Source organism: Nilaparvata lugens, chromosome 14 (genome assembly GCF_014356525.2).
Source record: "Nilaparvata lugens isolate BPH chromosome 14, ASM1435652v1, whole genome shotgun sequence".
Classification (NCBI taxonomy): Eukaryota; Metazoa; Arthropoda; class Insecta; order Hemiptera; family Delphacidae; genus Nilaparvata; species Nilaparvata lugens.
Window position 1 is genome coordinate 20,839,583 of NC_052517.1, and position 23,054 is coordinate 20,862,636.

At 34.8% G+C, this 23,054-nt stretch overlaps 1 protein-coding gene across 1 annotated transcript; it reads right to left on the reverse strand.

The window, feature by feature from the left end:
- Positions 1-3,127: 3,127 nt before the first annotated feature.
- LOC111059740 (prisilkin-39-like) lies at positions 3,128-21,506 on the reverse strand. Its single transcript, XM_022347365.2, has 4 exons — positions 21,355-21,506; positions 8,208-8,322; positions 5,684-5,962; positions 3,128-4,675 (listed from the first exon to the last, which is right to left on the reverse strand). Exons 1-4 carry the CDS (start codon positions 21,445-21,447, stop codon positions 4,335-4,337), a joined length of 828 nt encoding a protein of 275 aa, XP_022203057.2. The 5' UTR covers positions 21,448-21,506; the 3' UTR covers positions 3,128-4,334.
- Between the last annotated feature and the right edge of the window lie 1,548 nt (positions 21,507-23,054).

Sequence of the window (23,054 nt, forward strand, 5' to 3'; positions counted from 1 at the left end):
GAAAACATTTTTTCTGATCATTACTTTCTGAGATATGAGCGCATAAAGTTTAAATTTTTGGTACAGAACATTTCAAATTCGGTAAAAGATAAATCCATGAGATTTAGAGGATAGATATATTGAGTCATATTATAATGTCAGTGGATAAAGATAGGTGAACAGCGTTGCCGTTAGTCTGACTTGATTAATTACATTCATACATTGTCAAAAACAGTTTTGGCATTGTTGCGGAGCTAGAAAAGGATAGTACTAACTGCTTTGTCGAATGATAGACAAGGATAGCAACATCAAAGTTTATCATACACTGTCATTATAACGTGGACCTCACTATAGTATTGTTGATCTAGTAAGACAAAACTTTTCTGAAAATATCATTTTTTGAGAAAGTTATCCAATTAACAAAAATGACCAAAAATAACTCAAGTAAAAGATATTTTTGGTCATTTTTAGTAAATTGATATTTTCAAAAAAAAGTTGTTTTATCAGATCAACAGTTACCATGAAGAATCTATCCTCCAAATCCCATGGATTTATCTCTTACCAAAATTGGAATGTTCTGTCCCAAAAATTTAAAATTTATCAATCTCAAAAAGTAATGATCTGAAAAAATGTTTTCCTGAGAAAACTTTTTCATTTTGATTAGCTTGATAGTATACAAATCGAAAAACTTTGAAAAATATCACCAGTAGAAAGTTTATTTTTAGCCTTTGCACAGTCTTAAATGGCCGACCAGCAAACTCGTCCGTCCTTGCCTTGCTAACTCTGTCATCTTCAAATCTTGTTGTGTATCAAATTATGCAGACTCTCTGTATCCTTGAGCATCCTGTCTACAAAACTTTCCCGATTATCTCTGGTGGTGTTATTGCATTGGATAATAATTATCTACTCAAGTGAATTTCACTACATTCTGTCAGTATCTCTCATTTACTGACATCAACAATTCCAATTCAAACAATGCTGACACAGATATCTGCTCTGCTATTTGCTCTGCTCTTGAAAATACAAGGGCTTAGTTGCACAAAGCCAGTTAAATTTTAATGATGATTAAATTCCACGAGACCCAATCGGTGGAGGTTTATCTGAGAGGAAGGCTTCTCTGATTGGTTCAGTTGCACAAAAGCCAGTTATATTCTAATCATGATTAAACTCTAGGAGGACCAATATGAGAGAAAGGCTTCTCTGATTGGTTCGGTTGCACAAAAGCCAGTTAAATTTTAATCATGTTTAAATTCCACGAGGCACAATCGGTGGAGATTTATCTGAGAGGAAGGCTTCTCTGATTGGTTCAGTTGCACAAAAGCCAGTTATATTCTAATCATGATTAAATTCTAGGAGGACCAATCTGAGAGAAAGGCTTCTCTGATTGGTTCGGTTGCACAAAAGCCAGTTAAATTTAAATCATGATTAAATTCCACGAGACCCAATCGGTGGAGGTTTATCTGAGAGGAGGGCTTCACTGATTGGTTCAGTTGCACAAAAGCCAGTTATATTTTAATCATGATTAAATTCCATGAGAACCAATCTGATGAGAAGGTTTATCTGAGGAAGGCTGCTCTGATTGGTACTCGGCATTTAATTCGGGATTAAAAGTTAACAGACTTTTGTGCAACCAGGTGATAGAGTGAATATCAGCCCCTGTATTTATTGATATATTACTAGTAGTTCTGTGAACAGTAGACCTCACGCAGTTTTCTCATCCACAAGTATCTGATGTCACCTGTTCTAGTTGATTCATTTGAATCATGATTTAATCTTAAAAACTGTTATTTGTTTTCTCCAAGATCAAAAACTCAATTATGTTAATAAACTCAGTTCACGTTTGAATTTGTATCCCATATGATGGTCTATCCAGTTTCGTGATAATCTTTCCATTATGATAAAAATATTTCTCAACTATTTTAAAATTAATTTTTTTCAATGAAGAATATTATAATTTCTTCGGCATTTTTCAGTACATTTAATCATTTTTTATTTTATTTTCAATCACCTATTGAATTTGTTTTTCAAATGTGAGAATATTGATACTGATTGGCACGCATCATAAAAAATATTGAAACCCTACCTTATAGAAATAGACACGGCCAGACATCTGTGTATAGCCTACCTATTGGTAGAGAGTTAGTGGGGAGGATATTTTTAATATTCTTTCCGAAGAATGGACATTGATATGTCCAAAGCTCCGCCAATTTATGTAGATGCATAACAATATGATTATTATCTATAGTTATTATATTACAAATTGCTTTTTCATATCATATACAGTTCAATAGTTATTTTCTTAGTCTATATTATGTAAATTCATCTATAATGTTGCTGTATTGTAAGCTATTGTATATAAGTGTATAAGCCAGTATATATTGTAATCTACATAAATAAAGTACTCAATCAATCAATCAACCTACATCGATGCGCAGTTGAAAAAGGAATATTCCTGCCAAATCTCAGCGAATTCTATCAAAGCGTTTGGCCGTAATCGTGTTACACACAGACAGACAAAAGCAAATCGAGTTGAAAAAACATAGACCTCACTACATCAGTCTGAGAGAGAGAGAGGGTTAAATTTGACAGGGAGAAAGATATTCACGTTATAAAGTCAGCACCTGATCTTCATTAGTTTGCTATCCTTGTCTATCATTAGTCAAAGCAGATACATTACACGGTAATAGAATTTTCTAATCTATTCTATGTTAGATCAGATATTGTCAACGAATAAATAAATAAATGAACACAGGTTCGAATGAGTATAAAATTTATTGATATTGCACATAAATTGTTCGAAATATTTTATAAAATTTCATCCTATTCTATTGAAAAATTCTATTATCTAGATTTCATTGAGGTCTTTTCAGTATAAAATCAACTCATAATTTACTATTATCAAGGAAAGAAAATGATAATCAATATTTATAAATAAATAGAGAGATAAATACTTGTACATTTTTGTATTTTTGAGATATCTTCTGAACATTTTCATTGTAATAGATCAACTGATTCCTGTTTAGAAATACGGAACGTTTTATTGAGGTGAAGAGAAGTTTTTTTCTACAAACTTACATGAAATAGATCTATGAATTAAACTAAACAATAGATCTGATCTACAATGAAATTTCGAATTAAATTCGATTTGTAACGTTTAATAAACTTTGGCCCAAAGTTTAATAAGTTAATATTATACATTAGGGGAAAGATACTGCAATAAATATTCAAGAAACAATCTAAATTGACTCAAAATTCTGGATAAAATGTTGACCTTGAATGAAAGTATGATCCGATAGAGTCAAATAAACTCTTGATAAAATTTCAAAGTTGTTTTTCAACTTACTTGGTTGTTTACGTGTTAGGCTGGTTTAAAATGTGTTTATTCTCTTTGGTTCATATATGGTAACAAGAATTTTGTAGATTCTTCAGTAGTTAAATGTAGGGTACAAGTGGAGGTGATACTGTATCATATTGTGTTGATACTGTATCATGTTGTGGTTGTTCTTGTTCTATAGTGAGGTCCACGTTATAATGGCAGTATTTGATTGACAATGGTGTTGCTATCCTTGTCTATCATTCGACAAAGCAGATTGCACTATCCCTTTCTAGCTCCACAATGTTGCCAAATCTGTTTTCAACTATGTAGAACTGTAATTGATCAAGACAGAGAATCTACAACATTGTTCTCCTATCTTTCTCCACTGCCATTATAACGTGGGCCTCCTCACTTGTTTGAAATCTGTTCCTGGTTCTATAGTGAGGTCCACGTTATGATGACAGTATTTTTTCAACTTTGGTTTTGCTATCCTTGTCTATCATTCGACAAAGCCGGTGGTACTACCCTTTTCTAGGTCCACAATGATGCCAATTATGTTTTTGACAGTGTAGAAATATAATAAATTAATGCAGAGAATTGACATCGCTATTCTTCTATCTTTATCCACTGCCATTATAACGTGGACCACACTATAATAATAAATAATGGACAATGTCTTGAAATCAAATCACTGTGAAGAAAAACCGTCAGTATATAGAAGCATAGAGAAACAATAGCGTAAGTAGATATCCATCCCATGGTATAGGGCGTTTATGTCGCAACTTTTACTGTTAACTCAAGCCAATTATTGTCAATTATTGTCAATTTTAAATGTTTTGTGTATGAACGACACGATATGAGAGACTACAAGCGTCACACAGCATCACGGGAAATAACTATGTGGACTATCAGCTTGAGATAACAGTGAAAATTGCGACATAAACGCCCTTTACCATAGGATATCTACGTAAGCTATAGTTTCTCTATCATAGAAGGCAGTAGAGATGTTCGATTCCTCCCGCGGCAGGCATTTTTTGTTTTAACCTCTGTAAGAGCTGTAACGGTCGTAAACGTCATAACCTCCTCCCCGGTTATAGTTGTTGTATCCGCCCTTGTATCCGCCATAACCTGGTTGCTCATAGTAACCTCGTCTATAACCTCCGTAATAACCGCTGTTTCCGCCATAACCCGAGGATCCATAATAGCCGGGACCTGATCCATAACCGTAGTTGCTGCCATAACCTCCGTAGTTGCCGCTATAACCTCCGTAGTTGCCGCCATAGCCGCTGCCATAATTGTTGCCATAGCCTCCTGGATAGTAACCTCCTCCATAACCTCCACCCTGGTAACCGCCGTAGCTTCCTGAGCCGGTTGGGTAGCCTGGTAGAAAAAATGGAAACTTCGTTATTGTGAGATCTACAATTTTCACTTTGCTTGCCCTATTACCATAGGTAAGGAAAGTATTGCTTTCCGAAAAAATTAAGGTACCCCAATTTCCAAATTTCTATACGTTTCAAGGTCCCCTGAGTCCAAAAAAGTGGTTTTTGGGTATTGGTCTGTATGAGTGTATTTGCGTCTGTGTACACGATATCTTATCTCCCAATAAACGGAATGACTTGAAACTTGGAACTCAAGGTCCTTTCACTATAAGTATCTGACACGAACAATTTCAATCAAATGCAATTCAAGATGGCGGCCAAAATGGCGAAAATGTTGTCAAAAACAGGGTTTTTTGCGATCTTCTCGGAAACGGCTCCAACGATTTTGATCAAATTTATACCTGAAATAGTCATCGATAAGTTCTATCAACTGCCACAAGTCCCATATCTGTAAAAAATTCAGGAGCTTCGCCCCATCTATGCAAAGTTCGATTTTAGATTTCAAATTATCAATCTCCAGATACAATTTGAACAAAAAATTTAAAGTGTGAAAGATTGAGCAAGAAAATCTTTACAATTAATGTTTAGTAACATTTCCACCTAAAAATGGAAATGAGCTCAAAATTCGAGAAAATGCGATTATTCAATTGCAAACTGTTGGCAACTGTTGATTCTATTAAATGATTCACTATGAAGAGATAGCAGACCTCGTGTGTCTCCACCGTTATTGTCCTGTCACCAGCTGGCTCAGTGATCCCAACTTGATACACAACATCATAATTTGATACAAAATTTCCAAACATTGCATCAATTCTACAAACCATGGAATTAACAATAATTGAATCTTGGACTAGTGCGTCACATAGCTTCACCAAGAACTAGGACAGTCCTAATATGTTTATGCAGAACACTGATATGTATATGTAGAACACAGATCCTACATATAAAAAATTCAAAAGGCATTGAAAAATATATACAAAAACTAAGAGATAAATTACAATTTACAAACCTCCATAACTATTATAACCATTGCCGGGATATCCACCATAGGACCCTCCATAGCCTGGACCTCCATATCCACTGTTTCCATAATAGTTGCTGCCTCCATATCCACCGGGATATCCTCCGCCACCGTAGTATCCTTGAGGATATCCTCCAGGATATCCCGAGCCTCCATACCCTGGTCCGGTGCCGTAGTAGTTGTTACCCCCATAGCGACTGGATCCCGGGAACTTTAGACCATATCCCCCCCCACTCGAACCGTAGCCTCCATCTCTGATGTTGAATGCTGGGGAAGAAAATTTATAAATTAATTAACATTAAATGTAAATCCAAATTAAAATATAAACATAAATTAATTTCATATTAATAAAAACAAAATAAAGACTTGTACTCCATCTCTGATGTTGAATGCTTGGAAAGATATTTTATAAATTAATAAACATGAAATGTAAATTCAAATTAAAATAAATCAATTTCATGTTATTAAAACAATATAAAAACTTGTATTACCCTTTATTAAAAACTTCAAAATGTAAAGTTTATATATTGTTTTTATTAATTTAAACAAAAGTATCAACAAAATGATTGGGAGAGAAAAAATAAGGTAACCTTGTGCTATTCCTTTCGCAAATTCAGATAAGGATACACATAGTCCGAAAAAGGTTGAGTCTTGTTGACCGAGCGAAGTGAGGTCTAAGATTCAAGTCGACGGTTTGGCATTTCTCTTGATGTTTGAATGTTTATATGTTGCGCATTTACGGCGAAACGCGTTAATAGATTCCCCATGAAATTTGACAGGTATGTTCATTTTTTAATTGCGCGTCGGTGTATATACAAGGTTTTTGAAGATTTTTCATTTCAAGGATAATATAAGAGGAACAAGGAGCCTCCTTCATTGCCAATATTAGAGTAAAAATAGTATATAGTAAAATATTTATAGTAAAATATATAGTATTATAGTAAAAATAGTAAATATAGAGTAAAATTAGACTATAGAGTTATTCATCATAAATCAGCTGAGAAGTGATTATACAGATGTGTGGAGAAGCCAGGTCTATTGCTGTATTTCCATAAGGTCTATAGTTTCAATCAGGTACTTGTGGATGAGAATACTGCGTGAGGTCTACTGTTCACAGAACTACTAGTATTGTGATATAACTACATAAAACAGCAGTGTTTCAATAAAATAATTGTCGACTCTCTGAAAAGGATTGGAAATAATATCGTTTCAATCAACACACGACCGGGAGAGAAAGAGAATTAAGAAGGTGGGATTTGAGAAAGTCAGAGCCAATGACAGTGAAGGTGGGGACCAGTAAGCCACGCCTACTCACTCTCTCATTGGTTGACAATCACTAGTTCTCAACTCAGCTATGCCACCAGGTACTAGCTTGTAACGCTTTTAACTTCCTTCTCTCTTAACTTTTTTTCTCTCTTCTCAGGTTCATCTCTCTGTTCCACATGTAATGATTATTAAATTATTTAACAAAAGAACAATAATTGTTCTTTCCCATTTTCAGTGGACCTTAATGAGAAGTACTTCCATTTTCAGAAATATGTTGACATCGATAACAGAATATCATTCTCAACCAGCTCCGATTTTGATGGATGAATCAATCTGTAGTTCTGTACTGGAGCATTAAAACGTGTGCAGATACTCTTATGAAAGAACTAGCCGTCAGGCTCGCTTCGCTCGCCATATCCGTCTAGCCAGGGGGTTCCGCCCCCTGGACCCCCGACTGGATCGTCCAACAATGAGACGATCATTCGCTTCTCTCGCCTGCAATTTTCATTTGTTAGGACGATCCAGTCGGGGGTCCAGACTAAACGTCTGGCTAAACGGATTTGGCGAGCGAAGCGAGCCTGACGGATAGTAATATAATATTCAGTGCCCAATCAATTTTTCCGCGATAAATGCATTTCAATCATCAACTTGGTGCCAACCTAACAAAGTCAACTCAACTTAATGCCAACCTGACAAAATTATTAATTTAGTTACCAGTTAACAACTGTTTCGAAGAGGTACTCTCTCTAGATTATAGTTCTATATTAACATATGGTATGGACATTTCAATTATAATTAAGAGAATAAGAAGAATATACATGCTAAAAGACGAACTTTAAACCCTTAGAACCGCCCTTAGAGTTAAAATATTGCTAAAAGATTTCTTAGTGCGCCTCTAAAGGGCCAACGAGCATACCTACCAAATTTGAACGTTTTTGGTCCGGTAGATTTTTAGTTCTGCGAGTGAGTGCCATTTCGCTTTTATATATTATATAGATGAAGGAAATAATTGGCTTATACACGTAGGGGATAGGAAATTCACGAATGACGCATCATCACGTCTCAACTACTCAACTCATTAACTTGAAATTTTGCAATATAGATTCTTAATTTACCGAGGATGGTTATACGCCTATTTTCAATACGTCAAGATTTCAGTGGGTCTAATTTTGTAAGTGGAACCTTGGGGAGCACAGGTTACCCTCAAGTAAATAATATATAAAATAATAATATTGGAAATACTGACCACTCCTCGCTGAAGGTTCAGCTTTGAGATCAGCTGATGTTTCCTCTTTGCTATTTGTGCTGTCTTCAGCCGCTCGCGACAAGCCGCTCAGAAGCAGCACGAATGAGAGCACCACCTGAAACAATAGAACACAAATAAATTAATTGAAACTAATTAAACTACAAAAAACAACAAAACTACAAGAAACTATCAAAAATATTGAAGAAAAAATATAGTGAGGTCCACGTTGTAATTGCAGTGGGGAAAGATAGTAGAACAGTGTTGCTGATTCTCTGCTTTGCCACTGCCTCCCATACAGGATAGCTGATACTTGTATATCTGATGTAATATTAACTGTTCATTCTTGTTTAAAATAATCAATCATTATTTGTCAAGAAATACAATTTCCAATGATTGAATTTTCATAATTGAGATTAAATGTTTTGTTGATTTATTATACATTTGTACATTATTGAACAATGATCTGGGAACAGTGCGGAGGTGGTAGATGATAGCGCTATCTGTTTTGTGGAAAGATAGACAAGGATAGCAACACCAATGTTAATCAAATACTGCCATTATAACGTGGACCTCACTATAGAAGAAGAACAACCATAACATGATACAGTATCAACACAATATGATACAGTATCATCTAAACTTGATACAGAACTCTATGATTTGATACATCGCTATCTGCTTTGTGGAATGATAGACAAGGATAGCAACGCCAATCTCGATCAAATACTGCCATTATAACATGGACCTCACCATAGAACAAGAACAACCACAACATGATACAGTATCATTTCAACTTGACACAGAACTGTATGATTTGATACATCGGCTATCTGGAATTGTGGAATGATAGACAAGGATAGCAACACCAATCTCGATCAAATACTGCCATTATAACATGGACCTCACTATAGAACAAGAACAACTACAACATGATACAGTATGAACACAATATGATACAGTATCATCTCAACTTGATACACAACACTATGATTTGATACATCAGCTATCTGCTTTGTCGAATGATAGACAAGGATAGCAACGCCAATGTTGATCAAATACTGCCATTATAACGTGGGCCTCACTATAATAAAAAATATCCAAATCTCTTCAACACTTGAGAACCCAATTATTACAGCTACTGATACGAGAAACGTGAAAATTAGACATTAAACTGAGGACATGGGAACCGTTAAATTTGACCTCAAGTAGAAACAAACAAACAAACAAAATTAGCATAATCAGGTGGGAATTCTGAAAAGAGTAACTCGGTGACATATTTATTTTCTAATAGAGTGTCAAAAATATGTAAACAGGAACAAAAAACTACTGTAATGACCAATACTAAAGCAAGACCTTGTAATCTCTATTAAATTAAGACCTTGTCCAGAGTGCTAATATTCTCTTTAAATCGACAGCATTCCTAATAAGTGACGTCATCGATTTCCATTTATCAATGCTCACTGTTTCAACTAGATCTCACTACAGTTCGATTCCTAGAGATAGATAAATGAAGGCAAGGAATTGATTGATTGATAGAGTACTTTATTTATGTAGATTACAATATATACTGGCTTATACACTTATATACAATAGCTTACAATACAGCAACATTATAGATGAATTTACATAATATAGACTAAGAAAATAATATTATTGAACTGTATATTATATGAAAAAGCAATTTGTAATATTATAACTATAGATAATAATCATATTGTTATGCATCTACATAAATTGGCGGAGCTTTGGACATATCAATGTCCATTCTTCGGAACCAATATTCAATATATCCTTCGCACTAACTCTCTACCAAACAGAGAGAGAGAGATTGATTGATTGATTGATTGAGTACTTTATTCATGTAGATTACAATATATAGGTACTGGCTTATACACTTATATACAATAGCTCACAAGACAGCAAAATTATGGATGAATTCACATAATATAGACTAAGAAAATAATTATTGAACTGTATATGATATGAAACAAGCAATTTGGAATAACTATAGATAATATTGTTATGCATCTACAAAAATTGGCGGAGCTTTGGACATATCAATGTCCATTCTTCGGAACCAATATTCAACATATCCTTCCCACTAACTCTCTACCAAACAGAGAGAGAGATTGATTGATTGATTGATTGATTGAGTACTTTATTTATGTAGATTACAATATATACTGGCTTATACACTTATATACAATAGCTCACAATACAGCAAAATTATAGATGAATTTACATAATATAGACTGAGAAAATTATTATTATTGAACTGTATATGATATGAAACAAGCAATTTGGAATAACTAAAGATAATATTGTAATGCATCTACATAAATTGGCGGAGCTTTGGACATATCAATGTCCATTCTTCGGAAACAATATTCAACATATCCTTCCCACTAACTCTCTACCAAACAGAGAGAGAGATTGATTGATTGATTGATTGACTACTTTATTTATGTAGATTACAATATATACTGGCTTATACACTTATATACAATAGCTTACAATACAGCAAAATTATAGATGCATTTACATAATATAGACTAAGAAAATAATTATTGAACTGTATATGATATGAAACAAGCAATTTGGAATAACTATAGATAATATTGTTATGCATCTACAAAAATTGGCGGAGCTTTGGACATATCAATGTCCATTCTTCGGAACCAATATTCAATATATCCTTTCCACTAAGTGTCTAGCAAAGGGAGAGAGAGAGAGAGAGTGATTGATTGATTAAATGCCTTTTTCAGGGCGGAGTTAGGACTCCTGGTCCTCTTCGCCACACAACCCTTGAGAGAGAGTGATATTAGATCATAGAGTTCTTTATTTATGTATGTTAAAATATATACTGGCTCATACACTAATATACATTAAATGACAGTACTGTTATTTATACAACGAATTTTACAAAGTATGTATAATAATTTGAATAGAATGAAGATTGAATGAAAATTGAATTCGGATAATATAATAATATTGTAATGTAAATACTTGAATCGGCAGTGTTTCAACAAATAATTGTCGACTCTCTGAAAAGGATAGAGAATAATATCTATCCCTTTAACATACGACCGGAGAGAGATAGATGGATGGTGATAGAGACTGACAAAGGAGGAGAAGAGAAGAAATAAAAGAGAAGTAGCAGCAGAGAAGAATTTTGAGATATTAATTATTACAGTAGGGTATAGTCTAATTAGCTGCTGTATAGTAATAGAGAAGTCTATTTCAGGCTTTTTACTACACGCAATTATAAATAATATGTGAGAACTTTTCAGATAATTGCTCTGGAGGCTCTCAAAGAATGGAGACTGGTCTGCTAAAACTCTGAAAATCTAAATAAAAGCTGCTCTACAATCAAAGAGTAGAAGGAGAAGATTGATTGATTGAGTACTTTATTTATGTAGATTACAATATATACTGGCTTATACACTTATATACAATAGCTTACAATACAGCAAAGGTATAGATGAATTTACATAATATAGACTAAGAAAATAACTATTGAACTGTATATGATATGAAAAAGCAATTTGTAATATAATAACTATAGATAATAATCATATTGTTATGCATCTACATAAATTGGCGGAGCTTTGGACAAGATAAGATGGTGAAGAAGAAAAGTGGGAGAAGAAGAAGAAGAAGAGAAGAGAAGAAGAAGAAGAAGAAGAAGAAGAAAAAAGAAGAAGAAAAAGAAGAAGATGATGATGATGATGATGGATGAGTAGGAGATGAGGTGGATGAGGATGAGAATGCAGAGTAGAAGAAGGAGTAGAAAGAGGAGGAGGAATATGTAGGAGAGAAGGATGGAGTGAGATGGTCTACTGGTCTACATATTATGCCAGATACGAGTATTAGAAGGTTAGCAACCTTGACTTCATTCAATTCTCCCACACATAGTGAAAAAAACGACTTCTTTGTACCTGCCTATTACGTATTTCTGTAATAATTAGCACGGCATTTAAAAGGCATTAGTCATCATCATACACACTGGACTGAAATGAGCAGACAGGAAAAGAGAAGTAGAAGAAGAAGAAGTAGAAGAAGAAGAAGAAGAAGAAGAAGAAGAAGAAATAATGAATTACTGAAGAATCCTAGTCGATAGTGGTTTTGAAAACATAAATAAGTTTACACAAGCTGAAATAGCTATTTATGTATTAAGAGCGTAATGCGCGACTTTAACGCTCGCGCAAAACAGTTATCACGCGACGCGAAGCGGAGCGTGATAATTTTGCAAGAGCGATAAAGAAGCATTACGCGCGAATTACATACAACATTTTTTCTACAACTGCCCAAACCTGTTAAATTACTTATATCGGCGGAGTTACAATTACCGACTTTTTAGGTTAAGATCTGACTTTTTGGCAAGCTGCTTACAATCAGCTGATTAGGGAGCGTAAAAAAACTCTTCTGCGCATGCGCGAATGATTTGGGAGCGTAAAGTGAATCTACTGCGCATACGCGGATGGTTAGCGAGCGAAAAAGTAGATTCTCCTCAGAAATAAGCTGTTTTACGAGGAGAATTGAGTGTGTAAATTCTTTCTTAACACGCAGTTGTAGAAAAAAATAATTATTGAAAGTGACTAGACAAACTGAATACCCATGAAGGTGACCAATAATGGAGGAGGAGGATGAGGAGGAGGAGGTGGAGGAGAAGGAGGAGGATGAGTTGGGGAAAAGAAGCTAGTGATAAGGTTCTAAGATTTCTATCAGACAAAGAAATATCGGAGGAGGATTGGTAGTTGAAGGAGGAGAAATAAGAAGAGAAGAAGTTGGAGGTGAAGGAGGAGGAGGAGGAGGAGAAGGTGGGGAAGAAGGAGCAGGTGTAGAAGAGAATAATAAAATGTGTGGGAAGCAGTCTCTTAGAATCTGGAAGTTTTGTCCTTGCGTCTGTCTATCTGTATTTATTAGTCTTTCCAAGACAAGTTGAATATCAACAAAGAATAAAGTTGCTAATTATTTTGAGGAGGAGGAGAAGGAAGAGGAGGAGGAGGAGGAGATATTGGAGAAGAAGTAAGTGAGTGAAATCTGTTGGTTTGTTCAAAATTTTAAATCTTCCGACCTCTCAACAATTTTTTGTCCACGTTATAATGGCAGTATTTGATCAACATTGGTGTTGCTATCCTTGTCTATCACTCCTCATAATCTAACGTCAACGTTTTCCTATTCTAACAGTTCTGAGGCCCGGTTGTACAAAAGCCGGTTACATTTTAACCGTGATTAACTCTACGAGAGAAAGCCTTTTTCATAAGACGGCTTCTCTGATTATTGGTTCTCGTTGAATTAATCACGGTTAAAATTTAACCGGCTTTTGTGCAACCGGCAGTGACAGTTTCATTTGGAACCCTAATCTCTCTGAGCTGAAATAATTATCAGACAACAATGATTAGCCTCCTACCAACTGAATAATAATTAAGTGAGGTAGCCAGCCAAGCGTGCCAATCTAACAGAAAAAAAGGAATTTCCTCCTGACAGAAGGTTTATTTAAGTTTTTTTTCAAGAAGATCTTCTTATTGTTCTGATATTTTTTGTATGTTATGTTTTCCACAAGTAGTTTTGTGTTTTTTCAAGAAGGATCTCCGTATTGTTCTGATCTTTTTTGCAATTTTTTATAACAAGTAGTTTATTAGGTTGATGAGTTATGTAGAAATAATTACGTCTGCTAACAAAAACGTTCTCTGGTATAGACTATATCCGGGTGAACAACCTTCAACTTGGAAGGAAATTATCTTTTTTTCTAATTTTAAGATTATCATCTTGGTAGGTTATTCCCGTTCCGGGTTCCTATGTAGATAACGCAAGCAGAATGGTTCGGAGCCCACCTATAGAGAGACCACGTCAAGTCAGCACCTGATTAACATTGGTGTTGCTATCCTTGTCTATCATTCCACAAAGCAGAGAGCGAATGTATCAAATCATAGTGTTGTGTATCAAGTTGAGATGTTATTGTATCATATTGTGTTCATACTGTATCATGTTGTGGTTGTTCTTGTTCTATAGTGAGGTCCACGTTATAATGGCAGTATTTGATTAACATTGGTGTTGCTATCCTTGTCTATCATTCCACAAAGCTGAAAGCGAATGTATCGAATCATAGTGTTGTCTATCAAGTTGAGATGATACTGTATCATATTGTGTTGATGCTGTATCATGTTGTGGTTGTTCTTGTTCCATAGTGAGGTCCACGTTATAATGGCAGTATTTGATTAACATTGGTGTTGCCTTGTCTATCATTCCACAAAGCTGAAAGCGAATGTATCGAATCATAGTGTTCTGTATCAAGTTGAGATGATACAGTATCATATTGTGGTTGTTCTTGTTCTATAGTGAGGTCCACGTTATAATGGCAGTATTTGATTAACATTGGTGTTGCTATCCTTGTCTGTCATTAAACAAACCAGAATATTCTATTCCAATCATGAAAATGTATAATTAAATAATGAGAAATATATTTCCACTATGAATAATTTATTTTAGATAGAATGATCATATAATTTCGCTCCAGTTAACAATTAATATCAGATTAGATATAGGGGATGACTTGAATCACAGCTATCTATTATAGAAGGCGGTGGTAGCAGAGAATCGGCAACTCTGTTGTTCTATCATATCCAATGACTTTATAACGTAAATCGTACTTTTGACGGATAACATAAGGGTAAACAGAGAACCCTACATTTTTGGAATAGGATATGAAAAATCTCGTTTTTATTAACACTCTACTGAAAAAGTTGATTGAATATAGAGGTAGATTTATAAGAAGTATAAAGTTGAGAATGATTGGTTGATATTTGGATAGAATGCTCATTGAATTGGGATAATTGACCGAGCGAAGTAAGGTCTAAGATTCAAGGCGACGGTTTATAATATGTTTATTATGTTTTATATGTTTATATGTTGCGCATTTACGGCGAAACGCGGTAATAGATTCTCATGAAATTTGACAGATATGTTCCTTTTTAAATTGCGCGTCGACGTATATACAAGTTTTTTTTCAAATTTTGCATTTCAAGGATAATATAAAAGGAAAAAGGAGCGTCCTTCATACGCCAATATCAGAGTAAAAATCAGACTAGAATTATTTATCATAAATCAGCTGTCTAGTGGACTTTAATACTACCCGTTCAAAAACATCGAACATCTTGAAAATGTATCTTCCAATCAACGTTAGTAGACAGTTGACTATAATACTACCCGTTCAAAAACATCGAACATCTTGAATGTATCTTTCCATCACGTTTGTAGACAGTGTTGCAGCCAGACCTGATACAGCGCTCACACTCAAATTCCGGGACGACACGTCACGGTACAATAAGACAAAAAGCTCTATGTTTATTTAGAAGTTTTTCTAGATATTTTAAATTGATGAATTATCTATTAATTTTTGAGAAAACATAACAACAGGTCAATGTAACTTACTGAGCGCGAGGTCTACTGTTCACAGAACTACTATTATCTACACTAATCGGCCACACTAACAACTGATAAGGATATTACTATCAGATATAAGGGGATGACTTGAATCACAGATATCCACTATAGAAGGCAGTGGTACCAGAGAATCGGCAACCATGTAGTCCTATCATTTCCACTGTCATTACGTGGACCTCACTTTATTGTCTCCCATTATAATAGTTTATTTCAATTTTTGAAGTGAAAAATTGGAGGTAATTTGAGGTCATCAGCCACATTTATGGCCAACTAACGATCGGCAATTACATGTGTGGGATCCTTAAAACAAGTATTTTTCTTTTAGAGCAGGATGAAGGACCTGTTCAAGGACCAAGGACCAAGGACCTCTTGTGTGTCACACGATCAATGTCACATTCACTTTTGACACCCGACACTCATGACTTGACAATAATTGTCAAATTAAATAAATTATTTTGTAGCGAATTGTGTTTCTTAGACAGTTTTCGGTTATGAAGATAGACTCATGTTGTCATGTAATCTATAATGAGGCCACGTAATGATAGGACAACAGAGTTGCCGATTCTCTGGAACCACCGCCTTCTATAGTAGATAGTTGTGATTCAAGTCATCCCCCTATATCTCTGATATAATTATTGTTGATTCTTACTAATTATCATCAACCCTATTTCAAATTATAATTATAGACTATTTTATATATCTTTACATGATTTGATAATAAATTTTCGTAACTGAGATTAAAAATATTCTGGTGGTTCATTATATTTCTACATAGTCTACAACCAATTTGGTGACAGTGCGGGGTTGGGAAAGGATTCTGCTTTGTGGAATGATAGACAAGGATAGCAACACCAATATCAATCAAACACTGCCATTATAACGTGGACCTCACTATAGAACAAGAACAACCACAACATGATACAGTATCAACAAAAAAATCTGGTGTGGCGCTCTCACACAAACTTTCCTTGCCGTTATGGAAATTTATCACCTGACGCTAGTGTACACGCGCATCTCAAGTCTACTATTCAAAGATCTGTCAGCTGGTGACAGGACAATAACGCTGGAGACACACGAAGTCTGCTATCTCTTCATAGTGAATGATTTAATAGAATCAACAGTTGCCAACAGTTTGCATTATTGAATAAACACATTTTCTCGAATTTCGAGCTTATTTCCAATTTTAGGTGAAAATGTCACTGAACATTAATTGTAGAGATTTTCATGCTCAATCTTTTCCACTTGAATTTTTTTGTTTTAATTGTATCTGGAGCCTGATAATTGGGAATCTAAAATCACACTTTGCATTGATGGGGCGGAGCTCCTGAAATTTTTACAGATATGGGACTTGTAGCAATTGATAGAACTTATCAATGACTATTTTCGGTATATATTTGATCAAAATCGTTGGAGCCGTTTTCGAGAAAATCACGGAAAACCCTGTTTTTGACAACATTTGCCATTTTAACCGCCATCTTGAATTTGTTCGAAATTGTTCGTGTCGGATCCTTATAGGGGAAGGGCCTTAAGTTCCAAATTTCAAGTCATTCCGTTAATTGGGAGATGAGATATCGTGTACACAGACGCACATACACTCATACACACACACACACGTACAGACCAATACCCCAAAAACCACTTTTTCGGACTCAGGAACCTTGAAACGTATAGAAATTTAGAAATTGGTGTACCTTAATTTTTTTCAGAAAGCAATACTTTCCTTACCTATGGTAATAGGGCAAGGAAAGTAATATGTTACAGTATGATACCACATATGATACAGTATCAAATCAATATGATACAGTATTATTTAAAGACAACAGAATTGAGTTATCAAACCAGCTGATTACAAATTAATTATTGTCTGAGAATAATAGACTCTACATAATAATTCAAGTCTAGGTTTTTTAACAAGCCTTATATTAGGCTACTGAGTAATAAGTCTGAGTAGTTACCATCCTTATAATAAGCCTTAGGAGGTCAAATCAAATGGTAGGCTATTAATTTTTTGCCTGAAGTTCATCCATATAATTTGATTCAATTATTCATTTTCGAGGTTAATGTCTAGTCTGGTCAAATTCACTTCAATTTGTCAGTTTTTTGGATGAATGAGAAACGATGATTTTTTATCCACAAAATTCTGACTGTCTAAAGTCAATCACTCTATAAATTTATTTATTACTATAGTCAGGTCCACATTATAATGACAGTCTTTGATTAGCCATATCCTTGTCTATCATTCAACAAAGCGAATAGCGCTATCTCTCTCTCTCTCTTTGTTCTGTTGCCAGATCGTCTTTTAACAATGTAGAATTAAGAATTGAAATTTTCTAATTGAAAACTTGACCTACTGAAATCTTGAAGACTTTAGAATAGGTCCATTACCATCCTCGGTAAATTGAGAATTAATACGCTGAATGTGAAGTTAATGAGTTGAGTAGTTGAGACGTGATGATGCGTCATTCGTGAATTTCCTATCCCCTACCTGTATGAGCCAGTTCTTTCCTTTATTTTATTGTAATATATAGCTCAAAACACATCTACTCACCTAATCTCTCCCAAAATTTTATTTCTAGTTCCATTGCACTCTCTTTCTCTCTCTCTCTCTCTCTCTCTCTTCTCTCTCTCTCTCTCTCTCTCTCTCTCTCTCAATCAATCTCTAAAGTCAATCGTTCTCGCTCTCTCTCTCTGACACTCTCACTCTCTCTCTAGGCTGGTGTGGCAGAGAGCACTTGGAGTCCTAACACCTTAATAAAGGCAACCACCAAGCAATCTATGTCTCTCTCTCTCTCTCGCTCGCTGTCTCTCTCTCTCCTCTCTCTCTCTCTCTTGCGTGTGATTCAATTATAGTGATTCAATATTGGTCGCCATATTTGATTTCCGGTCATGCAATATCTGAACGAATTATTGTTTGAAAATTAATGCAATAAAATGTTTTGAACATGAAATCATCTGTTTTAGGCAAATTTTAGGCTGAAATAATAGCAATGTTTTTGACCTTAGTTTTTATGTGGGGTTCTACATTTTTCTCATTTTTTTGTCATAAACCCATATAGAGATTCATGTTATAATGGCAGTATCTGATTAACATTGGTGTTGCTATCATTCCACAAAGCAGATAGCGATTGTATCAAATCATGGTGTTGTGCATCAAGTTGAGATGATACTATATCATATTGTGTTGATACTGTATCATGTTGTGGTTGTTCTTGTTCTATAGTGAGGTCCACGTTATAATGGCAGCATCTGATTAACATTGGTGTTGCTAGCCTTGTCTATCATTCGACAAAGCAGATAGCGTATGTATCAAATCATAGTGTTGTGTATCAAGTTGAGATGATACTGTATCATATTGGTTTGATACCGTATCATGTTGTGGTTGTTCTTGTTCTATAGTGAGGTCCACGTTATAATGGCAGTATTCGATTAACATTGGTGTTGCTATCCTTGTCTATCATTCCACAAAGGAGATATCGAATGTATCAAATCATAGTGATGTGTATCAAGTTGAGATGATACTGTATCATATTGTGTTGATACTGTATCATGTTGTGGTTGTTCTTGTTCTATAGTGAGGTCCACGTTAAAATGGCGGTATTTGATTGACATTGAGCTGCTATCCTTGTCTGCTATTCGACAAAACAAATAGCTCTATCCTTTCCCAACCCAGCACTGTCACCAAATTGGTTGTAGACTATGTAGAAATATAATGAACTACCAGAATATTCAATGTCAGTTACGAAAATGTATTATCACATCATGTAAATATATAAAATTCCTTCTTGGTGGATAGATTATAATTTGAAATAGGATTGATCATAATTAATAAGAATCAACAATCAATATTAGATCAGATATAGGGGGATGACTTGAATCACAGCTATCTACTGTAGAAGGCGGTGGTAACAGAGAATCGGCAACCATGTAGTCCTATCATTTCCAATGATTTGCGAAAGTTAATCTCACTAAAAAATTCTCACTTTATTCATGATCTGACTTTGGTTCATTCAAATGGAGAAATATTGAGTAGCTTTGCATTCATAGACCTAAATAATTATTAATATCAAAAATATTATTCAACTATCAGGTAAGCTGTGCTCCTCAAGGGTCTAATTTATTAAAAACTTGACCTACTGAAATCTTGAAGAATTTTGAATAGGCCTATAACCATCCTCGGTAAATGGAGAAACTATTATGCAAAATATCAAGTTAATCAGATGAGTAGTTTAGACGTGATGATGCGTCATTCGTGCAAGGCTCTATTTTACAACATGACAAACTGAAAACTTGACGTAATGAAATCTTGAAGAACTTAGAATAGGCCTATAACCATCCTCGGTAAATTGAGAATCTATATGAAAAATTTCAAGTAAATCAGTTGAGTAGTTGAGACGTGATGATGCGTCATTCGTGAATTTCCTATCCCCGACATGTATATGCCAAATCTTTCCATAATAGTTATAGATGAAAATAAATTTGAAATTATTAATATCTCATGAATTCCAATATTATAATTTATTAATAGACAATTATCATTAAACGAAAATCCAGATTAAATGCTGTAAATCACCCCGAAGACTTCTGCTTCTGCAAATATTGACAACAGAGTAAACTGCTTGATGGAAATTCGATGAACGCTACTATTCAAAAATTATTTGTCAGCCCGGGAATCGAACCCGGATTTATTTTATTATTATAATATATCTTATCAGTTTTATGACAATATGTTGAAATATTCCGCCCTTTTACATAAAGGACGACAAAATAGAATTCAAGTATCAAAATAACTGATTCATTAACAATAAATTTCCATTTTCAAATTAAAAATAAATAGTTTTATTCTGATGTGGAATTTTTTGATTATTTGTTCGGTCTGAAAATGTATATCGAGAAACCTATTTAGACTATTTAAAACAAAATTAAGAAATAGATGTAGTTTTAGGCAATACTGTTTTTCTGTTTCTGAATCTTGTATCGTTTGCTTCATTATATAAATAAATAAATTAATTAAAATATCATTCATTATCTATAATTGACCGAGCGAAGTGAGGTCTAAGATTAAAGCGACGGTTTGGCATTTCTCTTAATGTTTAAATTATGTTGCGCATCTACGGCGAAACGCGGTAATAGATTTTCATGAAATTTGACAGTTATGTTCCTTTTTTAATTGCGCGTCGACGTATATACAAGGTTTTTGGAAATTTTTCTTTTCAAGGATAATAAAAAAGGAAAAAGGAGCCTCCTTCATGATACGCCAATATTAGAGTAAAAATCCGATATAGAATTATTCATCATAAATCAGCTGACAAGTGATTACACAGATGTGTGGAGAAGCCAGTCTATTGCTGTATTTCCATAAGGTCTATAGTTTCAATTAGGTACTTGTGGATGAGGTCTACTGTTCACAGAACTACTAGTATAATACAGGAATGAACTGGCTTATAATTGTAGGGGATAGGAAATTCACGAATGACGCATCATCACGTCTCAACTACTCAACTCATTAACTTGACATTTTGCATAATATAGATTCTCAATTTACCGAGCATGGTTGCAGGCCTATTTAAATTCTTCAAGATTTCAGTGGATCAAGTTTATAATCAGGACCCTGCGAAGCACAGGTTACCTGCTAATGAATAAATACATTATTATAAAAATATCCTAATATCACCTTTAAAACAAAATATTTGGCAAATCCTACCTTAATACTGGTCAGCGTATCCATATCTGCTGAACTATTTGATGCAAATGAGACAAACACCTGGCAGAACCGCAACTTATATATGCAAGTCATATATATGATTGTGATATCATATATATGTGAAAACTACTAACCATCTCCACACATATCTCTCTCTCCAAGAGAAAAAGGACGTGCATAAATACTGGAGTTTTAACTGCTTTATCTGTCACTCACACTCTCACACTCTCTCTCTCTCTCACCCCTTCTATCACTCTTGAACACTCTCTCACTCACTCTCTCTCTATCTCAACCCTTCTACCACTCATAACAAACTCTCTCTCTCACACTCCCTTCCACTCACAGTATCACTCCCTCACCCTTTCCCACCACACCCACCATCTCGTACGCTCTCTCACGCACTCTCTCTTCCTCTCTCAGTATCCCACCATCACTCTCTATCTCTCTCACTCTCGATTTGTAGACAAGCACTCTCATTTTCAACCGATATTATTACTATTTGTCTGCTTGTGTGTGTTTTCCCACGTATTTTTTCCTGTTTTGTCGCTCACTACCTTCGGCTTCCTCTTCCACTTCTTCATCTTCTTCTCCTTGTTCTCCTTTTCCTTGTTCAACTTCTTCTACCTCCTCATCCGTCTAATCCTTTTTCTTTTTATTTCTTCAGTCACCAACTGCTAATTCTTCTTCGAATGTAAATTTATGTCAATCACTTCTTGTTTTTTCTTCTCCTACAACTCCTCATCATCATCCTCTTCTTCTTCTTCATCATCTTCTTCTCCTTCTTCATTTTCATCTTCATCTTATTCTTATGCAGCCTTAGACACCTATATTCAGTGGAAATTAGAACCGATTCTCTGCGTTACCACCGCCTTCTATAGTAGATAGCTGTGATTCAAGTCATCCCCCTATATCTCATCTGATATCAACAGTTTATTCTTGTTAATAATGAGGCCTATCAATTATATTTAATTTGACAAGGAAATATATTTTTCCTACAGATACCTTGAAAAGTGACCATTTGTGCACTGATTGCAGGCAGCAAAGAATCACTTTTCCGCACTAGTGCGCAAAGTGAGTACTTTGCGTACTCCAGATTTGCAGCATGACAACGCAAAATAGTTAGTAGGTTATATGGAGCACCAGTGCAGCAAAATCAAAATTAAGTTGGTAATACTCATAGTGAGGCCCACGTTATAATGGCAGTGGAGAACAGCGTTGCCTTGCCATTATATGCCTTGATTATAGTCATTCCAATGCTTACATAAGATAAACCCCCTTCAAGCAGTCACATAAATTTTCAATTGAATTACTAATCATTATAATTCAATTTTGAATAAATTAAGGTTCTATTGATAATTTAATTACACAGAAAAACATTTGATGGATTTCAGGGAATTTTACCCATAATTACCCACTTTTCATATTCAATGGTAACTGTAGGAAAAATTTAATGTGAAATACGTGCGCAAAGTTCGTTTGCTGCACTCAACAAACCATCATTCCGCATTCGGTGCAGCAAACTGTCACTTTGCGCACTAGTTGCACAAATAACTATTATCATGATTATTAGGTAATTATGATAGTTCATCATATTTCTGGAAGGCATACAATAATTTGAGATTTTTGAGATAATTGAAGAATAGAGCTATCTACTTTGTCTGCAGACAGACAAGGATAGCAACACCAATGTTAATCAGGTT